This window comes from Theropithecus gelada, chromosome 2 (assembly GCF_003255815.1).
Source record: "Theropithecus gelada isolate Dixy chromosome 2, Tgel_1.0, whole genome shotgun sequence".
NCBI lineage: Eukaryota > Metazoa > Chordata > Mammalia > Primates > Cercopithecidae > Theropithecus > Theropithecus gelada.
In genome coordinates, this window is record NC_037669.1 from 161,517,510 (window position 1) to 161,530,763 (window position 13,254).

Here is a 13,254-nt window from a genome sequence, read left to right on the forward strand (position 1 = left end):
CATTATAATATTTTGTCTGCTGTCCTATAGAATTGGTTTTGCTTGTAAATGACTTTATGATTTATTCAAGGTTGGGAAACACCACTTCACATAAGATCAGTGCCACATTGTCCTTCAGAAGGTATTGGCTGCTAGATGCTTCCCTGCATAATTACCAAGTAAATGAAATATGACATTGGAGGAACATGTGCTTGCATGAATTCTGGAGAACTCACCTTTCCATTTTGCTCCTGGGTGTATCAAAGAGACCTTATCTGTTCTGAGAAGCTCTTTTACTTAATTGCAATTTGAGACGATGGGGTGATTGTGGGTCCAAACCTGGGCCTACACAGGGGTCTAAACCTGGGTCTAAACAGGGTCTCAGGGATCTAAGCTTGATGAAGCACATAGAAAAGAAGAAAGCAACTAAGACGGGCCACTTTCACTCAGTTTCAGAGCAAAGATTCCTTCAGATTAATTAGTTATATTTTTATTTAGGATACAATATCAAGGAACATTATATACACGATTATATTGTAGTCTTTTATGCTAACTTTTGGGGATGAAACATGAATCATATGTAGCCTCCGACTTCAGCAAGACAAGACCCTGGGTAGACCGTAATAAGTGCCTCAGCAGTGCAAAAAAAAAAGACTATGGGTTTTGATGGGGAGTAAACATTGGTTTCAAACACAAGACAGCTTCAATCTGGGTCATGAAAGATGGCTAGGGTTTCACCGAAAGGAGCAAGAGTCCCAGGCAGTGTGAAATGGGATAATTCACACAAGGCAGGTAAGAGTTCAGTGTGACCAGAACTCATGGTTGGGAGAAATAAGAAGTGAGGTTGAGGTGGATCGAGGATAAATTGTGGGTTCTATTCTGGGGTAAATTTCAATACAGGAATTTCTGAAGAAACCATGAATTTAAAGGCAAAATTGTAATAAAGCTTATGATGTTATAAAAACATCAAATTGGAAATCATACCTGATATGTAATTTCAGCTACGGAAAATGGAATGCATAAAAAGTCTACTTCGGTGACCTTGTTAGCATACTCAACCTGATAAAGTGTTATTAACCAGTTATACTCCCATCAGTCAATTAACAGTCGCTTGTAAATATAAGAGCTTTCTAACTCACTGGAAACCATCATTTCGATCATTCTCTCCTAAACTGATGAGACTACAGGCATCCTCAAGCATTGGTGGTGGGTACTGATTGAATCCCCCTATTGAGAGAACAAAGTTATAGTTAGATTTTAAACTGCAAATGATGTTTCCTAGGTAAAGATAATCCCAACAGGAATCCTCTTGAAGCAATTAATGTCACTAACATATTTCAGCAAAGTTTGGCTGCGGTGAAAACAGATAATAGCAGTTAGCAATAGCACTCAAAATTTGGTTTCAGAGTGTTTTAGCAGCCAAAGGATTACCAGAATCATGGAAACAGACTTCCTCAAATTGTTCATCTAAGGGCTAGTTGTGATGCAGCGACACATGATTTTCACATGCTCAGGCTAACATAATCTAAGAGATACTCTATTCTGGTTCATCAAAGGTTTTTCACCCAGACTTATGCTAACAGATCAAATAGAGACAAGGTAATGTTTCATTACATGATACTGATATCATTTCTGTGCTTCTGCACCCATTAACACTGATTCCTATGAGGAAAAGAATCACAGACAAGATTTTACCTTACTTAAATAACATGCCTATTTATCCCCTTCCTGATGTTGTTCTATACATTTTGGAATATTGAGAAGTATGTTACCCTGCCCCATTCAGGAAAATAAAAGATTTTAAGGAAGGCCTTCAGCCATTGAATGATCCAAGGTTCTATGAAAATATCTCAGATAATGTCTGTAGTTTCATAATAATCACATTTTCAAATTCTAAGATGAGCATTTTTTTCCTTTTTTCTACTTCTTTAAAATGAAAATGCATCTCTGATTAATTGCATCTGACACTTACTGTTGGGTGGGCAGGAATTGTGATGCAGTGGTCATTGCCTATGCAAGTGGGAAGAGCAAACATGCCAGCACCAAAACTTGTAGAACTGGGGACAGCAGTTTGAAAACATTCCCATAAATACCAGCAGAGGAGTCTTTTCACTCCTACAAACCAAGTGGTTGTGGGAAGGCAGTGAACTGGGTGTGTTTAACACTTCCCAGGTGAAAGTCAAAAGTCGGCTACCTCTACATAATTGCAAAGCCACTTAACAGTCCAACATGACCAGCTTTGAGTTGTTTTATAGTCTTTTAAAATGTTGCATTATCATCTATCTTAATGGCACAAAGAACAATACTGCATAGAAAAAAATGGATACCAATGACTCTGAGCCAAGAAGTAGCTCACAAGAGTCAAATTCTGAATAAGAAGTTGTTTTAGGAATGCCTTAACCTGCCTATTCCACATAGATTTTCTTTTTATGCATGCACAGGAGTGATATATTTACTATACATCCAAAAGAATTCTTTCAATTGCTGTAAAATAAAATGCTCTAATAGGAAAGTTGGTATCAAAATTTAATTGGAAACTTTTTTTCCTTTACATTATACAATTGAGGGCATCTTAGATTTAAAGAAATAACAGTGTTCCCAAGAGGGCAACTATTGGATTCTTTAATTGAATATGAATCACAGGAGAAAGGTGGAGCTCTCCTTGCAATGAAAAGTGAATGCTCAAGACATTATCACTGTGGTGTTGTTGGGAAATCCTTTGAATAGCAAGGAAACTGGGATTGTACAGTGGTAGAATTGATTCCAGCCAAGTTTACTTCTAAAACTGTCAGATTTCCAGAAAGGAAAGGTTCAGCTCTGATTCTGTGGGATCTTATGGAGAAGGGTTTCTCAACCTCAGTGCTATTGCTATCGACATTTGGGGATGTATTATTCTTTGTTGTGGTGGGGAGTCTGTCCTGTGAATTGTGGGATGTTTAGCAATATCCCTGACCTCTATTTACTTGATACTAGTAGCATCCCCAAGTTGTGACCGCCAAATAATGCCTCCAGACATTTCCAAATGTCCCCTGGGGCAAATTGTGCCATATTGAGAACAATTGCTCTAGAAGAGTGTTTTCCCAAACCGTCTGTGGTAGAGGACAAGGTATTCTCATTTCTAGTTCTTTGCAGACTGATGCTTTTGGTCTAAATCCTGTTCAATGAGACAGAGTCCACTGGTCATGCAACTGTATGCCACAGCAATCAATGTCAAATTGCCTTAAAAGTTTCTAGATGTTTACTCTCAATCTGTGTATTTATTTCTTCACACATCAACTTGTAACCTGGCACTCATCCAATGAGTAACCCTTCGTAGTGCACTGGCCTAGAGCCATGCTATTCAAAGTGTGATCCATGAACCAGCAGCATTGACATTACTGCGGTACCTGTTAGAAATGTAGAATCTCAGGCTTCACCCTAGACATCCTCAGGAAGAACATCCTGCTTTTTAACAAGGTTATTAGGTGATGTGTTTGCCCAGGACTCTGCTATCTTCACATCCTCACACAGGTCTCCAGGGTGTACCAAAGTTGGAAATAAAACAGGTATAGCAAGTGAAACTTTTACTTGAATGTTCTTCTGGAAATCACCTAACTGCTGCCAGAACTTCTTGAGCAAATGTGACTCATAAGCCCTCTAGTCACTCTGTGACTTTCTAGTGCTGAGAGTTTGGCTAACAGACACACTATGATAAAAACAGGCCTCAGGCCTCGCCATTTTGTGACCAGGATATAAACAGGGTATAACCAGCAAATGATCCATTCCTGGCCCCATCTCACCATCTAATTCATAAATTATGTTTAGATTAGCTATAGACACAAAAATAGGTTATCAATACTATAATAGTAACAAACACTAGCTTATTAAAACAAAGAAAAACAATGAAATAATAACTTACGCCTGACTGAGTATAAAAAGGGCTTTAAGAACTTCAGAATATAATTCAGATCTGGTTTATGTATTCTCCCAAGCTGTATCAGGTGCTGATCAAGTGGGTAGCTGGCTAACTCCTCCATGTCATCCTTACGTGTAGGGCCCAGAGAAATCACAAATATGACGTAGCCTTGACACTTAGCCCTCAAAGCCATCATTTTTACAAATTCTTTTCTCTCATAATTTTCTCCAGCTGAGACCACAAAGATGACCTTGTGTTTTCTTCGATAGGGTGTTCCTGGAAAGAGATTTTCAGTGGTCCACATTAGGGCATCACCAATTGTGGCTTCTCCATTTAGCTGTTGGAAGGAAGTCTGGATGTGATTCTTCATTAGGAGTTGGTTGTTATAAGTGGTAAAATCAAACTCTGTTTTTACTGTACCCATCTTTGTCCTGGAACTTTCCCAAGGAGAATAGCTCAATAAGGCAATCCTATCACCAGAGTCTGAGATTAAAGGGTCTGAAGCAATGTTGAAGTTGTCAATCACTGAGCTCACCAAGGCTTTCACAGCCTTAAACTCATCCTTTGCTATATTCTGAGAATTGTCTATGAGGAAGGCTACATCCATGTATGAATCTTCAGATAAGAAAGCCTCTTGAATGCAAGCATTTGGAAAACATTTATCTGAAAACACACAGAGAGACACATCATTGGTTCAACACTGACCCAACAGGACACTTGTTTGAGATCTTCAAGTGATTCAGTGACTAATTATAAAGAATTATAATTTGATCAATACCTCTTTGATCTCACATAATTTAAATTAATGAGAAATTTTCAATGTCCCAGTACTTCTCCAGGCACTAGCAGACAATAAGGGAAGGGCTTTGTTGAAAGCAGATGTAGGTAGCACATATACCTGCAGTGTACAAGTTATGTCCAAACTCATTTAGAAAATATTTTTGATATTTTAGAGACTTCTGATATAAACTACCCAATCATCTCCAAGAAATGCTACATTGGTTGGGATAATTTTCTAAACCAATTTTCACATTGTATGGAAACTCCAAACATTCCAGAGATTGAAACCATGATATATGGTATTGAAAAACTAGAAAACTGAAAATAGAACCTATGATTAAAAATAGAAATCTCTGGATAAAGCCACATTCAACAACTCATCTAGAAGGCATTTAAGCTCTTCAGCACAGTCAATTCTCTTCACTGGTCTTACCATAGCAAAGTGTACAGCGCCGAAGTCTTTCCAATGTTTGATTTTCCCCATTTGGAGGAACTGGAATCACCTGAAATGTTCCAGTGTTGTCAAACTGCATTGGAAAAGAAGTGAATGCATGTTTGCTCATTGTGTTAGTCACTATTAGGAAACCACTGTGCAGTCACTTTAAGGATTAGTTTAAAATACACCCAACTAATCACTATTACCTTGCATTATAGCTCCTTGTTCCATTCAGTGCATGTTCACACACACACACACACACACACAAAATCCCCTGCTTATCCTAAACATAACACAAAAAGTATCTATAGAACAAGTATCATCATCCCTAGATTATGATGAGAAAACTGCCATGAGATAACCTGACCAGATTCACTCACTGGGGCAAGTATTAAAATCTCTTATTTCCAAGCCTGCAATTCTGGACTAAATTTGTACACACTTCCGATTATGCACCAGCTGATTATACACCACATGCCAGCTTCTGAAGTTGGGCCCTGCATAAACTGTACATTCCCAAGCTTCCTTTGGGATCCACTAGTGATCCCAACTATTTCCAGTCCACTCTATCTAGAAGAAGGCACATCTCTCAGTTGTCAAGGGGACCTTCTCAATCACAAATTCCACTTAAAAGTATATTTCAAAAAGCAATGGACAGAATTTTATTCAAAATTCCTGGTGGTACACTGTCTGATTTCTTATTTCCTGATTACTTTTTAAAATACTTTAATACTCACTGTAATGGGCAATATACAGCACTCACTCATTCATTCAATGAGTCAATAACTCTTTATTGGGCATTTACTCTATATGAGGCACCATGCAAAACAGATGCTTTTACAAGTGTATGTAACTACAAACCACTGCTCAAGGAAATAAGAGAGAAGACAAACAAATTCTGTTATAGGTGTAGTTTTATGTTCTGGGGATATGAAAATAAATGAAACAGATAAAACCTCTATCTTGGCCAGGCACGGTGACTCACGCCTGTAATCCCAGCACTTGGGAGTCCAAGGTGGGTGGATCATGAGGTCAGGAGTTCAAGACCAGCCTGACCAACACAGTGAAACCCCGTCCCTACCAAACATACAAAAATTAGCTGGGCGTGGTGGCACATGCCTGTAATACCAGCTACTCAGGAGGCTGAGGCAGAAGAATCGCTTGAACCAGGAAGCCGAGGTTACAGTGAGACAAGACCGTGCCACTGCACTCCAGCCTGGGTGACAGAGCGAGACTTTGTCTCACAAAAAAAAACAAAACAAAACAAAACAAAAAAAAAACCCACTATCTTACATTCTAGTGGGAGAGCTATATCATCAACATAATAAAAAAGTAAATTATTTAGTATGTTGGGAAGTAATATTTTTCATGGAAAAAAAAAACCAAACAGGATAATAGGGATGGGAAAATCTGGGATAACATTTAAGTAGAGCCCACTGATAACATGACGTTTAAGCAAAAATTCAAAGGAGAAGGAAGATGGAGAAAAGAATTTCTGGTGTAGGAAATAGCCAGGTGAAAGCTCTGGGGAAGCAGGGGCATGCCTAGCTTGTGTGAAGATCAGCAGGGAAGACAGCGTGCCTGGGATGGGGTGAGAGAGAACAAGACAAGGAGAAGGTGAGATCAGAGAGTTACTAAGAGGGACTGAGTGGTAGATCATTCAGAGCCTTGCAAGCCATTGTAAAGACTTAGTTTTAACTCTGAGAGAAATGATAAATTGCAGAGTTTCAGGCAGAAGAATAACCTGGTGGCTTAGGGCTTCCATAAGATTACTCTAGCTGCTGTGTTTAGACTGTAGCAGGGCCAGAACGAATACAAGGCCACTAAGGAAAAGGTGATTGCACAGTCTAGGCAGAAGATAATGGTGGTTTGGATCAAGGTGTCAAAGACAGAGACACTATGAAGTGGTCAAATTCTGGATATATATTTTTTACAAATAATACCAAGATTAGTACTTATACCAATACTTAATACTAGTACTTAAATGAATGCTATATTTACTAATAAGTACTAATATACTTTATTGCACATATGCACATTTTAGTGTATATATGTACATATATGCACTTTTGTATACATGGACACACAAACATACATATATACACACATTAAAGTTAAGAATGTTGGATATAAGAAGAGATGAGGAATCTTAGATAACTGCAAGTAGAAGAATAGGATTTTTATTAGCTGTGATGGAGAGGGCTGTACGTTGTACAAGTTTGGGGAAAAAATTAGAAGCTTCATTTTAGATATGGTAAGTTTGAAATATCCATTAACATGCAAGTGGAAGTATTGAATAGACTGCTGTGTGTATGAATCTAGAGTTCAAGGATACAGTCTGGATGAGAGATAAGACATATCATTCAGGATATTTAAAACCCTGAGTCTGGATGAGAGTGTCAAGAGATTGCATAAGGATAGAGAAGAGGGCTAAGGCATGTGCTTTGGGCAATACCGACATTCTGAGGCCAAGGTGATGAAGCTGAATCGGAAAACTAGACTGAGAAGGGACAACTAATGAGGTAAGAGAAAAACCAGGAAGATGAGGTATACTAAAAGTCAGCCCAAAAAAGAAAACGTTTCCCAAAGAAGGGCAGAATCAACAATGTTGTATACTGTAAATAAATTCAGTGAGTTGCAGACAGAATCAACAGAATCAACCACTGGGTATAGAAACATGAAGATCACAGTTGACCTTGCCATGAGCAATATCAGGAGAGTAGCAGGAATCAAAATGTGACTGGGATTATCTCAAGAAAGAATGCTAGGAGAGGCACTAGAGGCAGCAAATATAGACAATTTCTTTTTTCCCCTAGGATATTGCTATATGGGAGCCAAGAAATGAAGCAGTAACTGAAAATCTAGGTCAGAAAGTTGTTTTATTTCTCTCTCCTGATTGGAATAATGTGGCAGAGAGGGAAAAAAATCAGTCTATAGTAGACAGAGGGTCTCTTCCAGCAATAAAACTAATAAATAATACTAATACTAAATAATATAATAAATGATAATATATAAAACTAATAAAAATAATAAAATAGGGGAATGCGAATAACTAATAACTCTGTCCATTTTATCCAACTTCACAAGAGGAAAGATCATGGGTAATTTTTAAAAAGATATACTCTATAGAGAAAAATCAGACTTATAGAGATTTAACCTGCTAATACTTTTAAAAATTTTTAGAAATTTCTAGAACATCAGTAGGGCTTTGCAAGTTTAAATTCCACTTGAGACTGGATCCAGGATAAAAAGGTAAGGCTAACTCTCTCACCACTCCTATTCAACATAGTATTGGAAGTTCTGGCCAGGGCAATCAGGCAAGAGAAAGAAATAAAAGTTATTCAAATAGGAAGAGAGGAAGTCAAGTTGTCTCTGTTTGCAGACAACATCATTGTATATTTAGAAAACCCCATCATCTTAGCCCATAAACTTATTGAATTGATAAGCAACTTCGGGAAAATCTCAGGATACAAAATCGATGTGCAAAAATCACAAGCATCCCTTTACACCAACAATAGGCAAGCAGAGAGCCAAATCATGAGTGAACTCCCATTCACAATCACCACAAAGAGAATATAATACCTAGGAATACAGTTAACAAGGGATGTGAAGGACATCTTCAAGGAGAACTACAAACCACTGCTCAAGGAATTAAGAGAGGACACAAACGGGAAATATTCCATCCTCATGGATAGCAAGAATAAATATTATGAAAATGGTCATACTGCCCAAAGTTATTTATAGATTCAATGCTATTCCCATTAAACTACCATTGACATTCTTCACAGAATTAGAAAAAAACTATTTTGAATTTCATATGGAATCATAGAAGACCCCATATAGCCAAGACAATCCTAAGCAAAAAGAACAAAGCTGGAAGCATCATGATACCTGACTTCAAACTATACTACAAGGATACAGTAACCAAAACAGCATGGTACTGGTACCAAAACAGACATATAGATCAATGGAGCAGAACAGAGACCTCAGAAGTGACACCACACATCTAGAACAATCTGATCTTCGACAAACCTGACAAAAACAAGCAATGGGGAAAGGATCTCCTATTCAGTAAATGATGCAGGAAAACTGGCTAGCTATATGCAGAAAACTGAAACTGGACCCCTTCATTACACCTTATACAAAAATTAACTCAAGATGAATTAAAGACTTAAACGTAAAACCCAAAACCATAAAAAACCCTAGAAGAAAACCTAGGCAATAACATTCAGGACATAGGCATAGGTAAAGACTTTATAACTAAAACACCAAAAGCAATTGCAATGAGAACCAAAATTGACAAATGGAATCTAATTAAACTAAAGAGCATCTGCACAGCAAAAGAAACTATCATTAGAGTGAACAGGCAACCTAGAGAATGGGAGAACATTTTTGCAATCTACCCATCTGACAAAGGTCTAATATCTAGAATTTGCAAGGAACTTAAATATATTTACAGGAAAAAAACAAAAAACCCCATCAAAAAATGAGGAAAGGATATGAAGAGACACTTCTCAAAAGAAGACATTTATGCGGCTAAGAAACATATGAAAAGAAGCTGAACATCCTTGATCATTAGACAAATGCAAATCAAAACCACAATGAGATACCATTTCATGCCAGTCAGAATGGCGATTATTAAAAAGTCAGGGAACAATAGATGCAGCAAGGCTGTGGAGAAATAAGAATGCTTTTACACTCTTGGTAGGAATGTAAATTAATTCAACCATTGTGAAAGACAGCATGGCAATTCCTCAGGGATCTAGAATCAGAAATACATTTGATCCAGCAACCCCATTACTGCGTGTATATCCAAAGGAATATAAATCATTTAACAAGAAAGAGTCATGCACACATATGTTATTGCAGCACTATTTACAATAGCAAAGACATGGAACCAACCCAAATGCCCTTAATGATAGACTGGATAAAGAAAATGTGGTACATACACACATGGAATACTATGCAGGCATAAAAAGGAATGAGATAATGTCCTTTGCAGGGACATGGATGAAGCTGGAAGCCATCATCCCCAGCAAACTAACACAGGAAGAGAAAACCAAACACCGCATGTTCTCACTCATAATTGGGAGTTGAACCTTGAGATCACATGGACCGTGAGAGGGGAACAACACATACCAGAGTTGTTGAGGGGTAGGGGTTGAGGTGAGGAAACCTAGAGGATGGGTCAATATGTGCAGCAAACTACCATGGCACATGTATACCTATGTAACAAATCTGCATGTTCTGCACATGCATCCTGTTTCTTTTTCTTTTTTTTTAGAAGAAATAAAGAAAAAAAAAAGTAAGGCAAACTATTTCAGAGCAGACTTGCCAAAAGAAATAATAATGCCAAAAACAAGAGATACAAGGGATATGAGGTGAATTTCACAGAAAAATAAAAATGGGCAATAAACATATGAAAAAATGCTTAACCTCACACAGGAATATAATCAAAACAACGAGATACTCTTATTTACCTACCCAATTGGCAAACATTTAAAAAGCTCAATAGGTAAAATCCAGTATGGGTATGTGGGGAAACAGACACTCTCAGACATCAAGGGTAGCAGCTCTATGCCTTCAGAGTTGAAGCAGTGAGGACTTGATGAAGAGGTTTGGAAGGAGGGAGTTGAGAGAGGGGAACAGAGAGGAGGATGTCCTGAGTGGAGAAGAGTGCAAGGCAGGGAAGAATAAAGAATGACTAAAGGGAGCACTGCTCAAGGAGTGATATGCAGTCAGAATGACTGTGTGGGGTTATTATCTGGTAAGAGCAGAGTGATAAGAACCAGATAGCTTCCTGGGTCACCTTCTCTGTAGACATCATGCAAATTTAAAATGATTTGTTAGCTAGAGTGACTGGAGGCTCTTTCTCACTGGGGATTCTGAGGGCTTTGGCACAGTCCTATCTGAAGGATTAAATTTGATGTCTTATTCAGATTTCTTGTATTCTGGAATTTTATGCAACTCTCAAAGCTGAAATGTCACTTATTTTCCCCAGAGAGAAAAATTAAGGAGGCAGAAAAATTTCAAAAAGAAAAACTGAAAACCACAGGACTTTGACTTCCTGCAATCCTTTTTGTCAGAATCTGTTGTAACTCTCTGTGGCTCCTATTTCCAAAAAATGCTTGGATGTGTTAGGAACAGATTGATTCTCTCCATGTTATAGAGAGATTCTTTCTCTTTATATGGTAGAAATTGTACATTTTTTATAAAAATAGACCTTTACAATCTCTTGAAGGACATGATGGCTTTACACAGCTCCAGAAGAATGTATTTTATGGATAATCTGAATATATTGAAAAGTTGTAGAACAGATGAAGAGGTTTTTAAGTTTCTTAGGAGGAAGGGAAGGGGAGCACTGATCCCTTGAGAATCTGTGGATCCAAAAGTGACACGACCACTTTTGGGAAAAATGTTCATATACATCAAATGTTTTGCACGACCATAGGGGTCCAAAGATCCCCTGAACTTCTTCCATCACTGGTTAAGGCCAGCTGTTCTGTGAGCTACAGCAAGCAGATAACAAATCTGAGAAACACCAGAGCAGTAGAGGGCTGGTAGAGCACCACGTTCATGGCCCTTTATATCACGTAGACTTAAGTTGGAATCTCAATTTAGTCACTTAGTAGTGGTATATAGTTAAGTCACTAGTAATCCTCTGGGCCTCAGTTGCCTTTTTATTTTATTTTATTTTATTTTATTTTTGAGAGTCTCTCTCTGTTGCCAGGCTGGAGCATAGTGGCGCCATCTTGGCTCACCACAACCTCCAACTCCCTGGTTCAAGTGAGTCTCCTGCCTCAGTCTCCTGAGTAGCTGGGATTACAGGCACGCACCACCATGCCCAGTTAATTTTTTTATTTTTAGTAGAGATGACGTTTCACCATGTTGGCCAGGATGGTCTCGATCTCCTGACCTCATGATTTCCCACCTTGGCCTCCCAAAGTTCTGGGATTACAGGCATGAGCCACCGCTCCCGGCCCCGGTTTCCTCATTTTTAACATGGAGATGACAGCTGCATTGACCTCTGAGGGCTGTGAGAATGTGTGAATACGTACGGAAAGCTCTAGGGACAGTGCCTGGCGTACAGCAGGAACTGAGCAAATGTGGTTGCTGTTATCATTGACTGTTGTTATTATTCAGGATTGAATTTCACAGACACTGAAAACAATTTAGCTGTGAAAACTGTAAAGGAGTTTTCAAGAGGCCACATATATTCCTTGACTCTCTACCACTCCCATCCTGCCCTAGCACAATACCACTATCTTAAAAATAAAGAAGTTGCCAAGAGAAATTCTTACCCCAAAAGCTTCAAGGAAAACTCTCTCATCAAAAGCAAAGACTGTTGGACTGATATCCAGGGCACTAAACTCCATGGTGGCCGTGATGATGGACGACCTACCGGCCATTTGACCATTGCTAAAAAACACAGCAACTCTCCTCATGTTGGCTTCTGCATATGTCCGTTTGAACACGTTGCGGGCCACAAACCTCATTGCATTACCAACATCTCCGGGCTCTGTGGTGTCTTGATATTTTATTTGGGAAAGCTGCTGGAGGAGTTGCTTCTTCCTATTGTAGTCAGACCAACGGATGAGATAGCTGGTGTCTGAGTTGTAGGAAACCACGGCAACTCTTGCTCCCACAAGACAATTATTTTCCCTGATGTTAAGGTCATTGACAATGGAAGTGATGATGTCCCGTGTTTTATTAAAGCTCTCTTCTGTGACATCATAGGAATTGTCCAGAGCAAATACTAACTCTGTTGGATATACTGGACATTTTTCTAGAAAAAAGAAAAGCAGAACTATTAAGTTATTTCACTGGATCAAAATCCTTTCCCTTACCCTTTACTCCAATGAAGTGGGTTCATACAGAGGCAAAGCAAGTGCTTCATCCAGCTCTAGAACAAGAGGTACCCACAGACAAAGAAAGGAAAGAAATCTGGTCTGCAAACTTGAAGCCGTCACATAAATGCAGAGCATGAATATTTGGCTATATAATGCTCAGACTTCACAGCCCGCTATCATATCAGTCAGCTGTGTAAAGTGAAATTGCTGGGAGTTCTTGGGATGATGGAACTGTTCTGTGTCCTGACCAGGGTAGTGGTTACATGAATCTATGCATGTGGTAAAACGGAACACATACACAGAGAAATGAATTT

General features: G+C 38.6%; 1 protein-coding gene across 1 annotated transcript in view; it reads right to left on the reverse strand.

Annotated features, from left to right (window-relative positions):
- The window catches only part of COL6A5 (collagen type VI alpha 5 chain), a 94,651-nt gene that overhangs the window by 23,269 nt on the left and 58,128 nt on the right, over nucleotides 1–13,254 (reverse strand). Inside the window, exons 32-35 of the mRNA XM_025376711.1 lie at nucleotides 12,392–12,876; nucleotides 5,088–5,181; nucleotides 3,878–4,537; nucleotides 1,119–1,206 (exon numbers count right to left, since the gene is read on the reverse strand). Of these exons, the coding sequence (XP_025232496.1) occupies nucleotides 1,119–1,206; nucleotides 3,878–4,537; nucleotides 5,088–5,181; nucleotides 12,392–12,876 (1,327 nt within the window). The remainder of the gene's footprint in view (nucleotides 1–1,118; nucleotides 1,207–3,877; nucleotides 4,538–5,087; nucleotides 5,182–12,391; nucleotides 12,877–13,254) is intronic.